Genomic DNA, 20,271 nt, shown 5'->3' with positions numbered 1-20,271 from the left:
TCAGTGGATTGAGCTCGGGCTGCGAACCAAAGCATCGCAGGTTCAATTCCCAGTCAGGGCACATGCTTGGGTTGCAGGCCATGGCCCCCAGCAACCGCACATTGATGTTTCTCTCTCTTTCTTTCTCCCTCCCTTCCTTCTCTAAAAATAAATAATAAAATCTTTAAAAAACAGTTATATGCATAGGCAACTCCATTTCTTCTTTTGTGTTTAGTGACAAAAACAGCAATTTCATTTGTATCTCAGAGCATTGACTGTATAAAGAGAAACTTTTAGGACTAAATACCTTATCAAATGGCCTGTCTGGCAGTTACCTCATCCTAAAGAAACCAAATGGAAGTTCTATAAAGGGCTGGACAGTGGCAAGGTGATTTAAAATATTCACTATTCTGGTATAGGTCCTTGAAAATTTTCAGTCTTAAGACAATCATGTACCTTTGCTTTTTGACATTTTAAATCTATTATTATCTTTATTAGTAAATACAGAAACTGAGATCTAAAAGTCAACTCACTAGTTTTTGAAATAATACCTTAGTTGCCAAAGCATAGGTATCTCAGACCTCAAAGTACTTCAGTAACATTAACTGATTAATGCCTCCAAGGAAAATAGTCATGAGGCAGGAACCACTCTTGGAGTTCATCTTTAGTATCTCATTGTGGGCATTGAGAAAGGGTGAAAGCCTCACCCTTTCAATGCTCTGCACTTCCAGGATTTAAGAGTACATTGATCTCCTGGGGCCCCAGTCAGCCAGGGACAAGGATCCTGTAACCTAACTAATCCTCTTAGGGACTCTTCTATTTTAAAAGGTGCCTTAGAAAAGGCAAAGTATCATGAAACTGAATTACCTTTGACAGTAGAATCTTGAGCCCTGTAATAGCTGCCTGGCAAAAGTGTTTAAAGAATGAAATCAATTCACTCAATAGAAATGATAATTTATGTTTCATAATCCAAGCATATTGGATTGATCATTGTAGCTATGCAACAGAAAATTATTGCATATCAAGAATATTTAACACAGGAAAAAGGAATATTTAACCAATGGAAGTAGAACATATATGTAACAAGGGAGAAGTGACTGTTTATAAAAACATACATGGTAAGCCCTAGCTGGTGTGGCTTAGTTGGTTGGAATGTCGTCCAGTAACCAAAGCATTATGGGTTTGATTTCCAGTCAGAGCCTACACCTAAATTGCAGTATTGATCCCTGGTCCAGGTGCATATGATCCCTGGGTACGATCCCTAGTCCAGATGTTTCTCTCTTTCCCTCTCTCCTTTTCTTCCTCTCTAAAAGTAATGAAGAAATGTCCTTGAGTGATGATTAAAAAAAAAAAAACACATATATATGGTATTTGTCTTTCACCGCCTAGCTTATTTTGCTTAGCATAATACTTTCCAGTTCCATCCATGCTGTCACAAAGGGTAGGAGCTCTTTCTTTCTTTCTGCTGCATAGAATTCCATTGTGTAAATGTACCATAGTTTTTTTTATCCATTTACAACAGGAACCTAATCAACAAAACAAATAAACAAGCAAAATATAACCAAAGACACTGAAATAGAGAACAGGCTGACAGTGACCAGAGGAGAGAGGGGAGGGAATTTCAAGGAAAAAGGGGAAGGGTTTGCAAGAACAAGTATAAAGGGACACATGGGCAAAAACAAGGCTGGGGTGGGGGGTGGAAATGGGAGGGAGGTGGGCAGGGCTTGGGGTAGGAGTAAAATGCAGAAAACTGTACTTGAACAACAATTAAAATAAAAAAAAATATATAGTAAGTACAATGATTCTCAAACTTGATTTGACAAAGAAAGACTAAGGAAAATAATTAAAAATGGAGATTTCCTGACTCTAACCACAAAGATTCCCATTCAAAAGAGGTGGACTTGGGAATCCGCATTTAAACATTTTCCCTAGGTGATTCTGATTAAGTGATTCAAGGTAAGGGACATATGTACTGTATTCTTCAGCATGTAAATAAAAAGGGTTGCCATGTCCCAGAATACTAAAGATTAACTGATATCAGTTAAATTCATCTGGTGCTATTTAGCTCTTAGAATGTATGTAGTCCTCAATAATTAGGCCTGCAAAGAGGAACTGAAGCAAAATTTATAACAAATTCTGAAAAAACAAAACAAAACAGCTCTACCTAAATAAATTGCAGTTTGGTGATATAGACAGAAGTTAAATGTGCTAATATTCTGATAACTGATGACTGTTGTAAGTGGGGTTACAGACAGGTTTTCAGAGAAAGGTCCCAGAGCATGAATTGGGACATGTTTGGGGAAGTCAGGAAGGCCAGTAGAGTAGACCTTTGGTAGTATAACCAATATGATCAACCCTTAAGTGATGTTTATGACTTGGCTGATAAGTACTCTCCTCTGGAAGTCTTCTTTCACCTTATTGTACTACATCAAATGCCTTCATATAACAGGGCCTTCCTAGTGTCTGCAGCAAGGACCAACACTGAGCACATTTCTCACTATATACAACCCACATGGGTGTGGTTTTTCAAACACAGAACTAATGCTTCAGGGCCTTTGCCTAAGTGGTAAGTCATTTTTCACACAGCTAGCAAGCTCCTTTTTCATTTAGGTTTTAGTTTAAAAGATGTCTCTTCAGAGAGACTTTCCTTATTAACTTACTTAAATAGAATTCCCTTCCTCAATACCTGTTAGACTCTTTACTACTCATTTATCTTTATAACATTTACCATGATTTGCAATTACTTGATTTTTTTCTGGTTTAATTGTGAAATAATTGACATACATCACTGTATAAGCTTAAGGCATAGGACATGATAGTTGGTTTACATAAATTGTGAAATGTTTGCCCTGATGGGTTCAGCTAACAGCCATCTTCTTGTTACCAAACAAAAAAGGTGGGTTGTTTGCCTGCCACCACAAAAGCCAAACACAAGAGGCAGAGATTGCTGAGAAAGGAAGTGGTTTTATTCAGATGCTGCATGATCTGGGAGAATGACAGACCCCATCTCAAAGCTCTCTTCTCTGCAAAACCCAAAGTCCAACGGTCCTCAGCAAGACCAAAACAAAAGACAGTGCCCAGAGTTCCTGCTCCACTTTAAACTACTGTCCTTTGGAGCCTGCAGGCGGCTGCTAAGTGGTCAGGTAACTTAGCTAGTTCCTAGCTGCTGTCAATTTCAGGCGCCTCCTGGAGGCCATAGGCCATGCAGCTGCTAAGTCTGCAAGCCCACATGCTCCTGAAAATGTGTTTGAACACACCAGTGAATTCTTCACCAGATCAGTGAGAGAGAGAGAGAGAGAGAGAGAGAGAGAGAGAGAGAGAGAGAGAGAGAGAGGGAGAGAGGGAGAGAGAGAGACTCCCACCTGGAGGCCGTGGGCCACATGGCTGCTAAGGCCACATGGCCCATGGAGAGGACAGGCCCAGTGCACTGTGCAAGTGGAGGTCCCGAGCAGCAGCAAGCCAAAAGCAAGAGAGCATTTTTTTTGTTCCCTTGGTACTATTAGTTTTGCAGCTAGCAGTTGTGGGGTACTAACTAGGTGCTTTCCCAAAATAACCAATCAACTTCTGAACTTTCATGTGCTTTTCGGGTGGACCCACCTTCCATCCAACCCCTTCTTTCTCTAGGCTAGACTGACAGGCTGCTTTGGTCCAGCACCTCTGCCTAACACCATTTTGACTACTATGATGCATATACCTGTCTTCCCACAGTCCTACCCCCAATCTGGTACTGGAAGAGGGTAGGAGGGCTTTTTCCTCCATCCAATTATCTTGCTAGATTTTCATGTGCTCATGTGCTTTCATGAACCTCCCCCAGCTGCTATTTAGGCCAGGGGTCGGGGAGGACTCCCCTGGCTCAGTATCAAATCCACACAGGGTGAAGTGTTGGAAAGACCTGTGCTTGGTTACCCAGGCAACAAGCAATATGGCCTCATGCCCTGTGGAGCTGTGTTGCAAAACTCAATGTCCTTCCCATGGTTCCAGGTGGTTTGTGGCAAAGGTATTCTTTGACCAGCTGGACTCAAACCTCAGGACTCAAACCTCTGACCTCCATCTATCTCATATAGGCACAATAAAAAGAGGAAAAGAAAAAATTTTCTCTTAGGATTTACTCTCTTAATAACTTTCCTGTATACCATATAGCAGTATTAGCTATTATCATTATGTTGTGCACTTACTTCATTGTTTTTACTGAGATCCTCTTCTGCTCTCTCATTAGAATACATATAAAATCATGAGGCAGGGAATGTGCATTACTTACCAGTGCATACTCTGTAGTGACTGGCCCAGAATCTCCCTTGAGGAGAGCTAAAAGTGTCTGGCTCACGGCTTTTTTAAAATTGTATTTTATTGATTGTTATTACACTTGTCCTAATTTTTCCTTTGTCCCCTTCCATCCAGTGCTCCCTACTCCTTCAGGCAATCCCCCCACCATTGTTCATGTCCATGGGCCATGGTGTATAAGTTCTTTTGCTACTCCATTTCCTATACTGTATTAGGAAATACAGTATAACCATCCTCATGGTTATTCTGTAACTCCTATGTGTACTTCTTAATCCCCTCACCTCTTCACCCATTCTCCACTTCCCTCTTCCCATCTAACAACCATCTGGTAACTAACTTCTTTTCTCTGGCTGCTTTGAAGAGTCTCTCTTTATCTTTAACCTTTGGCATTTTAATTATGTGTCTTAAGAGTGGGGTTCTTTGCAACCATGTTCTTTGGGACTCTGTGCTTCCTGGACTTGCATGTCTACTTCCTTCACCAAATTAGGGAAGTTTTCTTTCACTAGTTTTTCAGATAGATTTCCAATTTCTTGCTCTTTCTCTTCTCCTTCTGGCACCCCTGTGAGGCAAATATTGGACCTCTTGAAGTTGTTTCAGAGTCTGCTTATACTACCCTCGTTTTTTTTGTGTTTTTTTTTGGGGGGGGGTCCTTGTTGTTCTGCATGGTTTTTTGCTTTCTTATGTTCCAAATCATTGATTTGATTCTAAGCTTTATCTACTGTACTGTTGTTTCCCTGTAAATTGTTCTTTATTTCAATTAGTGTATCCTTTGTTTCTGACTGGATCTTTATGTTGCTGGAGTCCTAAGTTCCATGAGCATCCTTATAGTGTTTTGAACTCTGCATCTAATAGATTGCTTATCTCCATTTTGGTTAGCTCTTTTTCTGGAGTTTTGATGTTTTCATTTGGGCCATGTTTCTTTGTCTCCTCACTTTGGCAGCCACCCCATGTTTGTTTCTGTGTATTAGGTAGAGCTGCTATGACTCTGTGTCTTGGTTGTGTAGCCTATGTAGTATCCTGTAGGGTACAGTGGCACAGCCTCTCCTATCACCCAAGCTGGGTACTCGAGGTATGCCCTTCACATGGGCTGAGTACACCCTTTTGTTATGAGACTTGGTTGCTGTTGGCAGATCAACGGGAGGGATTTACCCAGGTTGGTCAGCTGCAAGGACTGGCTGTGACCACTGACCACATACCTCTGCCCTCTGTGGAGGATCAGCTTTGAGGAGCAGGGTGATAATGTTCTGATGTGGTCTGTAGCTGTCCACTAGGTGCAGTGGCCCTGGGGTTTTCTGGGTGGTGTAGGCCAAGGTCAGCCCTCAGCAGTCTTTTTTCCCAGGGCACCCTCCCTGAGCTGTAAAGCAATCTGCGATAGTTGCTACTTATGTTGGACTTGGAGATTCCCAAGTGATGCGAAGTGGTGAATCTAATCTGGCTGCTGCTGGGGCTCACTGAAGCCAGCTGTTGCTTTAATAGGATTTAAGAGCCAAGACCAGCCATTCTTATGGAAAAGCAACTTAGGTGGGCCCATAAGTTGGGTGGGGCAGAGCCTCTGGGGATCTCCAAGGCAGGTCAGAGTTAGCCAGGTTGATGGAGTCTTGGATATGACACCAGTTTACTGGCTCTGTGGGGGGAAAGTTTAGCAAAGGGACAATGGCCTCTGCTTGCCTTGATTTCAGACACCTCAGTTTATCCGTCTACCACTGGTGCCTTTCAAGTCGCTACCCTGGTGCTGGAACTCACAGGGAGTGCCTGAGTATGTGAGTCTGTGTGTGGGTTCTTTAAGAATTGCTTGGGGCTCCAGCAGTTTCTTCAACCAACTCAATTCCCTTTGGTTTTTGCAGCCAGCAGTTGTGGGGATTTATCACAGGGTACTAGAATCCTGGGTTGGGGGTTCGGTTGTGGGTCTGGAAAAACTCGCTCCCAAGATATCCCTCCTAAAGTTTTATCCACATGGGTGTTGGACCAGTCCATTCTGAATTTGCACCTCTCCTACCATCCTGGATGGATATGGTTTTGTTACAGAACAGACCCGGGGGTGGTGGTGAACGATGTACTATTACTGAAGGAACCCCCCTCCCCCCTTTTTCTCCAGGGGTCCTCCCCACCTACCAGGTTCATCTTGCCCGCTGCCAGGGAGAGACATCTCTCAATGCCAGAGATTGGTGAAAAGGAATTATTTAAAAGTTATACAGACTTAAGAGTAATGCCTTAATGTCTTCATTAAAATACTGAAGTCCTTTAAAATACCCACAGATGCACACAGTCCTTTCTTCTCCCTCTGCCCAGTCTGGGGTACCGTATCTCAGGAAAAGAAGAAGTCCATGATTCAGGTTCCCAGAACTATCAGCTGTGTTGCTGCTACGATCTCCAGTTAATACAAAACCATGTGGTACCTTTTTCATGGCCCACAAGCAAGTCTTTTCACCCCTTTTCTTCCAGGCAGTCACTCCTGCTTCCTAAGCCACGTGGTCTCCCCTAGGCATGGCTGCTGCACCTGGATTTAAATCTCAGCGTCAGTCTTCCTCTGCAGCCCCATTTCCAACCCCACCCACAATCAGTTATATGTGCCAGCATTCCCGTATTCTTCCAGGTTTACTGGGCTGCCATAGTAAGTCCAGGTGGGTATGGCCCCATGGTGTGGAGCTATCATCTCCAAGATCTCACGCAGGCGCTGTAACCAAGGGGAGTTGCCTCCCAGTTACATTTTGGGTGGAAGTCAGTTCCATCCCTCTGGCTCAAAGCGGGGCCGCAGCTATTTAACATATCTGTGAACCCAGTTAAAGGTCATAGATATGTTAAATGACCATGGCAGAGGTTAGCTGCAAAGCTGTTGCTATACAAAATGGTTCTCAATGGCCCTGCTCCATGTGTCCCATCCCCCAGCTCCAACTTGTGGGGGTGAGGACATCCTATATATGTATTTTTCTAATATTTCCCGGACATCCTGAGTTCTGGACCCCATTACAAATCCCTATTTGGGGCCCCCCTCTTGGCTGCACCCTGTTAGTTTCCTTAATTCTGTAATTGTCAGACTCCCATTCAACTTGATTTCATAGTTGTCAGACTTCCATTCACCTCGATGTTCCTGAGCACTGGTTGTTCTATATTTTAGTTGTAATTTTGATGTGGTTGTGTGAAGAGCCGAGCTATGTCTGCTTACACTGACATCTTGACCAGCAGTTCATCACCACTGTGTTCTTAGAAACTAGCACACACCTGGCCATTTACTAAATGTTTGCTGAATGAACCACCAAACACATTATTTCCTCAAGAAATACTTATTATAGGGAAATGATCTAAACACTCAAGGATTCTCTTTCTTTGATCCAAAAGTTCAGATTCCTGTCATTTAATTCATAGCTTTCGTATTGCAAAGTATCCCTTTTTGTCACTTCATCAGTAGTCTCCCTAGTGGTTCAGTTTCTAGTTCTGACCCTATGCAATAAAAAAATAGGATTTAAAATAGGGTTAACTCTCACCCCCCAAATTATAGAAAAATATGTGCTTTCTGAAAGAATTTGGGAAGTATGGGTGTGGGGACAGGGAGAAAAATAAAACCAATTGAGTAAAATCCTATCAATTGTTGCATAACATGCAGAACCATGGACAATTTTTTAAAGTATATTTTATTGATTATGCTATTACAGTTTTCCAAATTTCTCCCTCCCTTTATCCCCCTCTGCCCTGAACCCCCCAATCCTCCAGTATCTTCCCTTTTAGTTCATGTCCATGGGTTGTACATGTAAGTTCTTTGGATTCTGTTTCCTATACCATTTTTGACCTCTCCCCATCTATTTTATGCCTACCAATTATGCTTCTTATTCCCTGTGCCTTTCCCCCACTATTCCTCCCCTTAGTTTGTGTTTGCTTTTTAGGTTCAGTTGTTAATAGTTGAATTTGTTGTCATGTTATTGTTCATAGTTTTGATCTTCTTTTTCTTAGATATCTGAGTCCCTTTAACATTTTGCATAACAAGAACTTGGTGATGATGAACTCCTTTAACTTCACCTTATCTGGGAAGCATTTTATCTGCACTTCCATTCTAAAGGAAAACTTTGCTGGTTAGAGTAATCTTGGATGTAGGTCCTTGCCTTTCATGACTTGGAATACTTCTTTCCAGTCCCTTTTTGCCTGTAAGGTCTCTTTTGAGAAATCAGCTGACCATCTGATGGGAACTCTTTTGTAGGTAATTGTCTCCTTTTCTCTTGCTTTTAAGATTCTCTCCTTATCTTTAATCTTGGGTAATGTAATTATGATGTTCCTTGGTGTGTTCTTTGGGTCCAATTTCTTTGGGACTCTCTGGGTTTTCTGGAAGCCTATTTCCTTTGCCAGATTGGGGAAGTTTTCCTTCATTATTTGTTCAAGTAAGTTTTCAGTTTCTTGCTCTTGTTCTCCTTCTGGCACCCATATAATTTGGATATTGGAATGTTTCAAGTTGTCCCAGAGGTTCCTAAGCTTCTCTTTGCCATGACCAGCACAGGGAGGAGGTCCCTGGGGGTGGTGACAGGAGATTAAGACACAGTCTCAACAGTGTCAGACAGTTTAAGAAAAAGCATTGTCTCTCCTCTGATGGAGGAGGTCCTGACTCTGAACAGGATCTCCACATTTATTTTATAAGGGTTAAATAAAGCTCAAGGACGTTTTGCAGACTTGGGGAAAAACTGTAAGTATAATTGCTCCATTTCCAGGTTATCTAAATGATGAATATTTCTTCTACAAAAGTTACAGTTGCATTCAGCTGAAGCTTGTGGTTAACCATCTCCTTCTTAACCCCTGCAGGTTGCTGCTGGCTTGACCTGCCTTGCAAATGCAAGCAGTCAAGTGTGGCCTTGCCAAGCACTCAACCTTAGCTTTGATGCCAGCCTTCACCGTCCTCCACATCTCATTTTTTTTGAATTCTGTTTCTTCATTCTGTTCCAGTTGGATGATTATTTCTTCCTTTTGTTAGAAATCATTGATTTGAGTCTGTTTCCTTCCTATCACTGTTGGTTTCCTGAATATTTTGATTTCACTTTGGGTATCTTTCATTTTGCAACCAAGCTCAATCAGTTCTGTGAGCATTTTGATTACCAGGGCTTTGACCCCTCCATCAAATAGGCTGGTTATTGCCTCATTGCTTAGCTCTCTTTCTGGATTTTTGCTGTTCTTTCATTTGGGCCATATTTCTTTGTCTTGGCGCACCTGTTAAGTTGTAAGGGGGCAGGGCAACCCTCCTTGCTGTGCTGCAGTGCTGTCTGTAAGGAATGGGCCAGAGAGGGAACAATGCAGCTCGCCTGCTCAGCTCTAGCTCACTTTCCAACAAACCCTTGTGTGAGACTGGAAGTTTCTCCCACAGTGGCAGCCCCCACTGTAGTCCACAGTCAGCTCTGAGTCTTAGTTTCCTGTTAAGCTAGCCCCACCTGCGTGGTCCACTGCCTAGCCGCGGGTCTCTCTGTCCACCCATCTTACTGGTCTGGTTGACTGTTTAATTCCTTTGTTGTTGGGAGTTCTATGCAGTTTGATCTTCTGGCACTTCTGGTTGTTTATTGATTTTAGATTGGTTGTTATTATCCTTTTGGTTGTGCAAGGAAGTGAAGGGTCTTTACCTACGCCTCCATCTTGGCCAGAACCAGAACCATGGAAATCTTGGTAAGAACTCAGTATAGCCCCTTTTGTGCCTTGGTGCTCTTAATAGCATTTGTCTGTCTTCCATTTTTAAATAAACAGTTACACAGTTATATTGGGATAATGAAAACCTGACAAGTAAGTTGAGGTGAAAGATTTCACAATAGCCCACAGTGATCTGGTTGGACAGAAGAATCTTTACAGGATATTCTCTTTACCAATATTGCCTGTCTCAGATGAGCTAATAATATTAAGACAAACGAAACAAAAATAAAAGACCACAACTTACATATAGATGAAATTTTACTTGTACATACAAATTTTTCACCTCAGGGATTCTTCTTTTCTAAAAAGTTGTTTAATTTTAAAGTTCAAAATGAAAAGATTGAAAAGGACAGTGTACAGCTGTTTAGTTTTTTATATACTATAGTCACAGTTAATTTTTTCAGCTGCAAAATACAACACATACCTCTCTTACAATAGGAAATGCACAACCTTTTGTAACTGCAGACTTCAATGATATGATGGCATCATAAATCAAAGAAAATAAGTTAATATTCTGAAACAGAAGACTTGGCTTTGATGTTACATAGGTACAATCTCTAACCACTTTTCTCCATGTTAATTTTTCCTTAGGCATCTAATTCAATAGAGAATTCTACCCCCTAGCATTATCATGAAAAAACTGAAAAGAGAAGTGATAAAGGCTACTGTAAAGAGTCTTAAAAACTATCTCCCATGACCCTACATATCTGAGTAATTATACATTATGCACTGTGTATAAGAAACAAAAAGTATGTTTTTGGATCAATAATTTATATAATAACACTTTATCTGAAGCAAATAAGCCTCAGTACCATGTAAATCTCAATCTCACTTATGAAACAAACTATTAATTCAAAGAACCATTAAATGTTCAAGTGATTAAATGTCAAGTGGTTCCTATGTCCAAGCAAGATTAAGTTGGTTCTCCCTCCCTGCTTGAGCCTGCAAAGACCATCCCCAGATACACATGGTCCTTCCGGAGTGGTAAGGTAATCAGTTCCTGGATCCCTGTCCTACAAAAACTGTGAAATGACAGATGTTTGTTGCTTTGAGTTCCTAAGCTTTGTGGCAACTTGTTACATTGTGGTACATAATTAATATAAAAAGTGTGCATCATTTTATATTCTCACTGAGTATAAGATTAAAAATTTACTCAGGAAGATGTGCTTTTTTGTTTTTTGAGTAGGGCTTAATTTACAACATTTTGCCCAATATAAAAAGGATTTGATTTATCTGATAAGCCATTCTTATGGATTTAGCCACCAACTCCCCCATTTATTTACCAGTAATATGGTTACTCTTTGAAGCCTCTACATTTATTTCAGATGACAATTTAGAGAACAAAATATATAACAGCAGGCACAATAAACTTAAATGTCTGTTACCTTTAACAGTAAAGAATGTAAAGTAGCTGCTTTACTTTTTAAACTTAGTGTTGCTCTTTGTCTTCATTTTTTTTTCTTAAATTCTTGCCCAAGGATGTGTTTACTGATTTTAGAGAGAGAAGGGGGTGTGGGGGCAGGGGGAGGGAGATTGAGAGTGAGAATGAACATCCAGCAGTTGGTTGCCTCCTGTGCATGCCCACTGGGGGATCAAACCTGCAACCTTTTGCTGTGGGATAGTGCTCCAATTAACCCAGACACATGGCCAGGTCTTATTTTTCATTTTTAAATTGCAGAAGTTCTATAAAATTTGGCTAAGGTGAAGTATATTAAAAAGTTCTTATTAGAAAATGTCAGCAATCTCAATTTTCTACCTGATTGATAGGCGACTTGATTTAATGAGGGCTTTTGCAGCCTGGAAGAGAGGATGAGATGAAATGAATACCTTTCCATTCTATGCAACAGTTACTCTGCTCTTTTATTGCCATTGTTGTCATATTGGGTTTAGACTCTCCATGGGGGCAAAGGCACTCTGGTCTGTTCTTACATTTTATTAAAACTATACTCAGGGTGGCATGAAAGAACATTAGATCCAAGGTGGCAATAAGGTTGTATGTAGCTCATGGAAAGAACAGGCTTTTCCCACTTTTGCGAAGGTCATGGACACTCCATGTATGAGTGAAGAAATAGTTAAGTACGTAATATAGAAATACCCCTATCCCTTTAGAGTAAAAACAAAGCAAAAATAAGTATCCACAGATGACATTTTTACTTTAAAAATACCAAACTTCCCAAAAATATATGTTAGGAATCTATAGAGGGATGAGGAAATAGAAAACATTTCTTCCTTTTATTGAGGAAAAAATTTTAACAAAATTAAATGGAAGCAATAGATGGATGCTCTTGCAACAAAGTTTTGTGTTTATACAATACTGCCCACTAAAAATGACACCTTTGGTCAAAAGGTAGCTCTGTTCAACTCTAACAAGAAGCCTTTACATGAATTTACTTAGGAGAATAATTCATCTTTTTAATAACAACACTCCTTGAGTAGGCTACTATTTACATAGATGTTATGGAAAATATCACTATACTGCTATGATTAAAAGAAGAATAATTTTTACTATTCTCTGAACAGTTTACTCAATTTTTCATAGAGCCTAAATAACTAGGAATCAGAATCTTTTCCCATTAAAACCTTGTGCTTTATCAAAACTAGAACACAGAACTAGTAGAAGGGCTAAGATTAACCTGTAAGAAAATATAACTTTACAGAATTTGAATTTAGGCTTTAACCATTTAGAATTTTCTATTTAACATCTAAAGAGGCAGTACTTATAGCATTACAAACTTATAATGTTCCATTAGTGTGGTTATGATTACCGAGTTTCATTTTTTTCAAAAAAGGTTATTCATGACTGATATAAAAGATCTGTCCCCAATAAATTAGCTAAAATCTGTTAAATATAAATGGATAAAGTAAGATCATCTCAAAGCAGAATTTAAAGACTTAGAAAGCTTTGGGTGAGGTCACAGAGCTGTGTCTTAGACTCCACACTGCTTGTGGGCACTGATGTGTCTTGTTCCTCAGATCGCTTCCCCTATAAATACTTATTAAAGTTGAAAAAAAATCAAACACTTTTTCCTTAGAACATGAAATAACAGAGATTCCTTTCTGACTTAAACACACCAGAAAACACAAACCACAAATAAAAAGCCCTAAATAAACAAACTGTTAATGAAACAGTCAAATTCTCCATATGTACTTTTTTCATGTAAATATGTATTCACTCCTTGCAGTTGAAAGGAAATAGCCAAACAATTTCAAATCCTTGGATTTACTTTAAGTACTGGACGCACTCGCTCTAGGTAGGTTAATAATATCCAACGAGGAGGTCCAGGCTTCAGATAGTCCTGACCAGATCTAAGAGGATACTTGGGACACATCACAAAAATTAGGGCATGGTGGGGGGAATCCTCAGAATAATTATTTGAAGAAAAGCCCATGCTTTCTTGGAAGCCAAACACATAAAATTCTGTTCTACATAAGAAACACTGATATTATGTTATGCTTCCACATGATTTTAAGGATGCAGAGAACAAGATGAGTTCGTATGGTTTTTAAGACTAAAGTATTCTCTAATAGTAAGTAGCTTAAAAAAAGTAATAACAGTGGACCAACAGATAAGAGTGTTCTTCAACTTTTCTTCATTGTGCAGAGAAGTCCCCCTGAAGTAAGAATAAAAAAATTCAGTAAGTTGGAAAATATTTCTAATTTTAACTGTGTTTTCCCTTAAAGCCACATTTTAATATTGAGGTAGGTTTTGTATAATTGAAAAAAAATCTTAAAAAATTTTAAGAAGGAGCATTAGTTTTTATGTAATTCCTTCATCACTATTATGAACCCTTGCCAGTTCTGGCTATAAATGAATGATGTAATGGTTTTGAACCTAATCTTATTGAGAACCTTTAAAAGGAGTGAACTTTTTCTAATTGTGATTTTATTTAACATAAAAAGACTACTAGCAAACCTTTTTTCATCCTTTAATAAACCATGAATATTTACCCAATCTTTAAACCACACTTTCCATTTCTCATAAACTAAACTTTTATTTTAGCATTTTTAATAGCAATGTCCTGTTAGCTTATTATGAGAACAAGGCTCCTTTTCTATAAACCACATTTTTAAGCCCATGAAGGCTGAATTTTCAAAAATCAGTTTTCTTATAAAAAAGATGTACAGGTTTATAATCTACTTTATTATAAAAAGAAATATGTTTTGCTCTTAACTATTTATAGACAAAATTTATTTTTAGAGAAGTTCAAATTTATCAGTATAAAAATATACCTCACTGAAATATACTTACTTATAAAAACATACTGCCTTTGCCATGTGAAAATTTGGTATTTAGTTCTCTAGATTTTTTAATTAGGGCTTTTTTCTGAGCTTCATCAAACCGATTAACCTTAAGATCCTTATCACGGTCAAATGGTATTCTTTCTTGGGGCTTAGTTTTATCTTCAGCAGATTTATTCTTTATTTTTTTTTGATGAATGTCCATAAGAGATTCTGATCTTTTTGATTCCTGGGGAAAGCAGGAGAAAATAAAAACCTTAGTTTGTGTGGATTATTGACAGAATACGATAGTGAAACAAAACAGTTAAGTAGTAATGGTGAACATTAAGGAGGGCTATTTATAAACCCCAACAGGTTTTTCAAATTCCAAGACAGCATCTATGAAGAAAATATGTAGCAGAGGCTAATTCAACTCAAAGAAAGCATCAAGTAATTGCATGCCACACACAGGAAAAGAGCAAGACAGAGAGGAGACAAATGTTTAAATAATCATAACGAAAAGCACTGTATGATGTACCAAAATTAGAGTCCAAACCAAGAACCTGGGGGAAAAAGAAAGAGCAATTACATTCTCACTTGCCAGCCTGGTTAAAGCTTTATGGACATTGTGGTCCGTGAAGCTTACACAAGTGACCAGGAAGGGAATGGCACTGCCAGGCTGAAGTAAAAACAAGGGGAAACCAGAAAAATAACAGCACGGAGGTGACACAGTTCAAGGCCTCTGCAGGACATGCTGGCATGTTCCCTACAGAAGAGAACTTTTGTTCTGTTCAGTTTTGTGTTCTTTTTCTTACCTTTCTCATTTTCTTCCTTTTAGTTGGGGGAAGTGTTTACATTTTAACATCTATATAGTAAGATGAACGCGAGCAAAGGCAACTGGTTTCATAACTTAAGAGATTCATTATGAATCTTTCAGTATTGAAGTAAAAGACAGAATGTCCCTGGATGAAAGCAGCAGGGAGTGTGATGCAGGACAAGATACAGGTAGCACTGACTAGCAGCCTTCAAACTGGGATATTTGTATCCCTGGGTTACACAGGCTGGATGCCATGGTGTATGAAGGCATGGATAATTTTAAGGTTATCCACTCATGATTCTCAACTTCTTCATGTAGTCTCACTTAAAATAGACTTGCCCAATAATGCATCTTATGAGAATGGCTCCTGTTTTGTTACAGCCTCTTCCCATTTAACAAAGGTGAGGTCTTTCAGTGTCTTCTTACAGAACACCACCTGGGAGACCAAGTCTCCAGGGCATCAAACAAAAAACCCTGAAATACTAGTATAAGTGAACATCCTCTCATCAAGGAAGGACTTAGTGTCTTTTCCGTTTAAAACATATTTCTCCTAAAAGTATAAGGTATTTTTAAAATGGGTGTTTCTGCTGTTGTTGGAATGTTCTGAGTTCAGGTATACTGAAGATTGGGGCAATGGAAGAAAGGGTGATTTTTGCTTAATATAACCTCTTCCAGGCCCTGCCCTGTTAAAAAATATATTTGACAGCAAAGATTCATCTGAAGACAGCTCAGTGAAAGCAAAGTAACAAGGCATTTGTAAGAAATGTTGAAGGTGGAAGCATCCTATTTCACGTAGAAGACAAATAAATTCATGGTTTACCTACTTTAGAATACAGAATAGTTACAGGAATGATGATTAACACATCTATTTGAATGGAAAAATGGAGTCAGATTTTCTGACAGAAAGTTAAGTCTGCCTTGGCTGATTTGACAACCAGAACTGACTTTGTCAGGTTATGTGGTAGTCATTCCCTATAAATGAATGAGCACAATCTGAAACTATAAGGTTTTAGTGGAAAGTACAAATGATGTAGTATAAGTAAATATTTAAGTTAGCATTGTTTCCATTTTCCCAATCCTCCATAAGTCATTTCATAAGTAAATCCTGATAAAGTTTTTAGAAAAAAATTGATTTGCAACTCAAGTACTTTCTAGTTCTTTGTTTTAATAAAAAACTAGGTCAAATTCAAATCATGCTAAGGAAAAATAGGTTATCAATATATACAGCATGGAGAAGTAGCTAATAACTTAAGTTCCGAACTCAGGAAAATCTGGGTTTCAATGATGGTCCTGCTGTTTTCAACTCTGGTGACTTAGACAAGTAATTTAAGCCCTCAATTTCTGACGTATGAAATGATAATAATAATTTTAAAATATTTTGAGTGAGTGAGGAGCTAAATAATCTAATGAATACAAAGGTTTTAACAATGTTGGGCACATAAGAATCTCCCAATAAATGTTAGCAAGATTCACTGAGAATTTACTGTATTTTAATCCTCACCATATCTCTGTAAATTAAGAGTTATTATTCCCATTACCCAGGTTTGGAAAGAGAGAAAGAGATAATAAACTAATAGGATCAAAGTGAAAAAGACTGAAGTGTATAGCTGACAATCAAGAGAGAGATCATTAATATTTAACAAGTTGCTACAAGGTTTAAGTAAATAACTCAGAAATTGTTTAAAGAACTGAATGATGTTGTAATTAACTGTTTTCCATCTCATTCACTTCTTTATTTCTACAAAAATTTTATTTATTTATTTATTTATCTATGGGGGGGGCAGAGAGAAAGGGAGGGACAGAAATTTCAATATGCAAGAGAAACATTGATCAGTCACCTCTTGCATGCCCTCAACCAGGGACTTGGCTGGCAACCCAGGCATATGCCCTGACCAGGAATTGAACCTAAGACTTTTTAGTTCACAGGCCAGTGCTCAATCTACCAACACACCAGGCCAGGGTGCCCTACATCTTTATGTAAAAATGGTATCTTAACTCTTAAATATAAAACTCACTTACCTACAAAAACAAACAATAGAACACATTTGATTCTGAAACCTGTCTTATTCTAGCATTAAGTAACATTCATCCAAAGATCAGGAACTAAGTAGAAAAAAAGTCATTAAGAGATTAAATGAGGACTTCTAACCAAAATGGAGGTGTAGGTAGATAAACTTTGCCTCCTTGCTCAATCAAACGAAAGACAACAACAAATTTAAAAACAAACAACCAAGGAGTTAAAGAAGAAACATTCATTCAGACTGGTAGCAACAATGGAGATGGGCAGCTGGGGCAGAGAGGACACATGGCAAAGCTATGGCTAGAGGACCACGAGGGCAAGACAGCAGTTGGCAGTACCACATTTGTGTGCAGATAAACTGGGAGGAACAACTGAGGATTGAGACAGACCACACAAACCAGGATTCCAGCATGGGAAAATAAAGCCACAAAACCTCCAGCTGTGAAAATCCTTGGGGGTTAAGGCTGCAGGAGAAACTCCCAGCCTCACAGGAGAGTTCACTGGAGAGACCCACAGGGTCCTAGAACATACATAAAACCATCCACATGAAATCAGCACCAATTTGCTTATGGGTAGCAGAGGAAGTGACTGAAAGCCAGCCAAGAGCTGAGCAAGTGGCACTGTTCCCTCTCTGAACTCCTCCTACAGATAGCACTACAACCTAGCAAAGTGGGTTGTCCCACCCTTGTGAATACCTAAGGCTCCACCTCTTACCGTGTAATAGATGCGCTGAGATGAAGAAATATGGACCAAACGAAAGAACAGATCAAAACTCCAAAACAGAACTAAGTGATGATGAGATAGCCAAACTATCAGATGCAGAGTTGAAAACACTGGTAACCAGGATGCTCACAGACATAATTGAATATGGCTGCAAAATACAGAAAAAAGTGAAGGCTATGCAACATGAAATAAAGAATAATATACAGGGAAACAACAATGAAGGGAAGGAAACCAGGACTCAAATCAAGGATTTGGAGCAGAAGGAAGAAATAAACATTTAATCAGAACAAAGTGAAGAAACAAGAATTCAAATAAAAATATGAGGAGAGGCTTAGGAACCTCCAGGACAACATTTAACGTTCCAATATCAGAATCACAGGGATGCCAGAAGGAGAAGAGGAAGAGCAAGAAATTGAAAACTCACTTGAAAAAAATAATGAAAGAGAACTTCCCCAATCTGGCAAAGGAAATACACTTCCAGAAAGCCCAGAGAATCCCAAAGAAGTTGGACCCAAAGAAGAACACACCAAGGAACATTATAATTACATTACCCATGATTAAAGGTAAGGAGAGAATCTTAAAAGCAGCAAGAGGAAAGGAGACAATTACCACAAAGGAGTGCTCATAAAACTATCAGCTGATTTCTCAAAAGAAACTATACAGGTGAGAAGGGGCTGGAAAGAAGTATTCCAAGTCATGAAAGGCAAGGACCTACATCCAAGATTATCTATCCAGGAAAGCTATCATTTAGAATGGAAGAGCAGAGAAAGTGCTTCTCAGATAAGGTCAAGTTACAGGAGTTCATCATCACCAAGCCCTTATTATATGAAATGTTAAAGGGACTTATCTAAGAAAAAGAAGAAGATCAAAACTATGAAGAGTAAAATGACAACCTAACCTATCAACAGCTTGATCACAGCTATCAACAACCAAACCTAAAAGAACAAAACAAAAATGAAAACACACTAAGCAAACAACAAGAACAGGAACAGAATCACAGAAATGGAGATCAGATGGAGGGTTATCAGTGTGGAGGGTGAGAGAGGACAATGGGGGAAAAGTACAGGGAATGAGAAACATAAATGGTAGGTACAGAATAGACAGGGGCAGGTTAAGAATAGTATGGGATATGGAGAAGGCCACGAATGTTTAAGTATGACCTGTAGTCATGAATTAAGAGGGGAATGCTGTTGGGTAGGGTGCAAGATGGAAGGGAATAAAGAGGAGGAAAAAATGGGACAACTGTAATAGCATACTCAATAAAATATACTTTAAAAAAGGAGATTAAGTGAAATGTACATTTTACTTTTTTACAATTAATAATTATTTACCAAAATTTGCCATGTTTCCATTGTTTTTTTATTTTTAATTTTATTTTTTTGATTTTAGGGAGAAAAGAAAGGAGAGAGAGGGAGGAAGACAGAGAGAGAGAAAAATATCAATTTGCTGTTCCACCTATTTATGCATTACTTGGTAGATTCTTTTATGTGCCCCGACTAGGGATCAAACCCACAACCATGGCATATCAGGAGGACGTTCTAACCAACCTAACTACCAGGGCCTGTTTACATTGTTTTGATCAACTGAAATTATAATTTAATCCAGAAATTTTTAAAAAGCATAAACATTTTAAGACACAGAAATTTTTTAAAAAACTTTCAATTTCAATTTATGTGCATATTTTTGTTGCAGTAAAATACAACTTATCAAATATAATGACGAAAAACTTTCAAGTATAATAGTAAATTCCATTAGGACAGAATTATGTGGCAGGGCAGAAATAAAATTATGAACTCAAAGAGAAAAAAGGATGAAATAAAATTTCCAACCGTTAAGGAAGTACTTGTTTATTTTATATATTTTGTATTTTATATATTTTTCACAAATATTGATATATCCTGAATTGTGTTGGTATTTAGATTCCATTTAAAACATTTAATAGAGTCATATGAATGCTATAAATTATCTTTGATAACTATTGAAACTTATAATATAAAATTTAAGATGTCAAGTAAAAGGTTTCTTTTAGGAGATACCAAAGCAGAAACACTTGAAGGTCACTGGTCTCCACTGCTGACTGGTTGAAGAGAAGATTCCCGAGCCCCACCATATATTTAGTGAATGATAATAATCAACTGTGGGTCTCAGCAACCTGTGCTTTTAAAAATCACCCAGGTTCTTATACAGGGTACCCATCAGTTGTGGAATCCCCTGCGTAGATTACTCTTTCTGGTAGTTTGGTATTAATAGAAAGAACTGGAATGACATCACAAAAGAGATGTGGAATAGGGTTAATTTTAGGATGGGGAATTATAATGTAATATAATTATATATGAATATATAAGTGCAAAAAACAATACTATAAAAACTTGATCTTTTCATACCATTTCTCCACATTTTCCTCTCTTCCCATTATTAGAAAATAATTCACTAATGCAACTACAGTGATGAAGGTGTCTAGAGAGTCTATCAAAAGTTTGAAGGTAGTGTCGCAGGTTCGAATCCCAGTCAGGGCACATGCCTGGGTTGCAGGCCAAGTCCCCAGCAACCGCACATTGATGTTTCTCTCTCTCTCTCTCTC

General features: G+C 38.6%; 1 protein-coding gene across 2 annotated transcripts in view; it reads right to left on the bottom strand.

The window, feature by feature from the left end:
• Positions 1 to 11,086: 11,086 nt before the first annotated feature.
• GPALPP1 (GPALPP motifs containing 1) overlaps positions 11,087 to 20,271 on the bottom strand; it is a 39,950-nt gene continuing 30,765 nt past the window's right edge. Inside the window, exons 8-9 of one of the 2 annotated variants that reach the window (XM_028526520.2) lie at positions 14,162 to 14,380; positions 11,087 to 13,523 (exon numbers count right to left, since the gene is read on the bottom strand). In XM_028526520.2, the coding sequence (XP_028382321.1) occupies positions 14,162 to 14,380 (219 nt within the window). In that variant the 3' untranslated portion in view covers positions 11,087 to 13,523. The remainder of the gene's footprint in view (positions 13,524 to 14,161; positions 14,381 to 20,271) is intronic. The other variant, XM_036011341.1, reaches the window with a different exon arrangement.

The sequence above is a fragment of the Phyllostomus discolor genome, chromosome 11 (genome assembly GCF_004126475.2).
Source record: "Phyllostomus discolor isolate MPI-MPIP mPhyDis1 chromosome 11, mPhyDis1.pri.v3, whole genome shotgun sequence".
In the NCBI taxonomy this organism is placed as follows: Eukaryota; Metazoa; Chordata; class Mammalia; order Chiroptera; family Phyllostomidae; genus Phyllostomus; species Phyllostomus discolor.
This window is presented reverse-complemented; position numbering and strand designations above follow the sequence as displayed.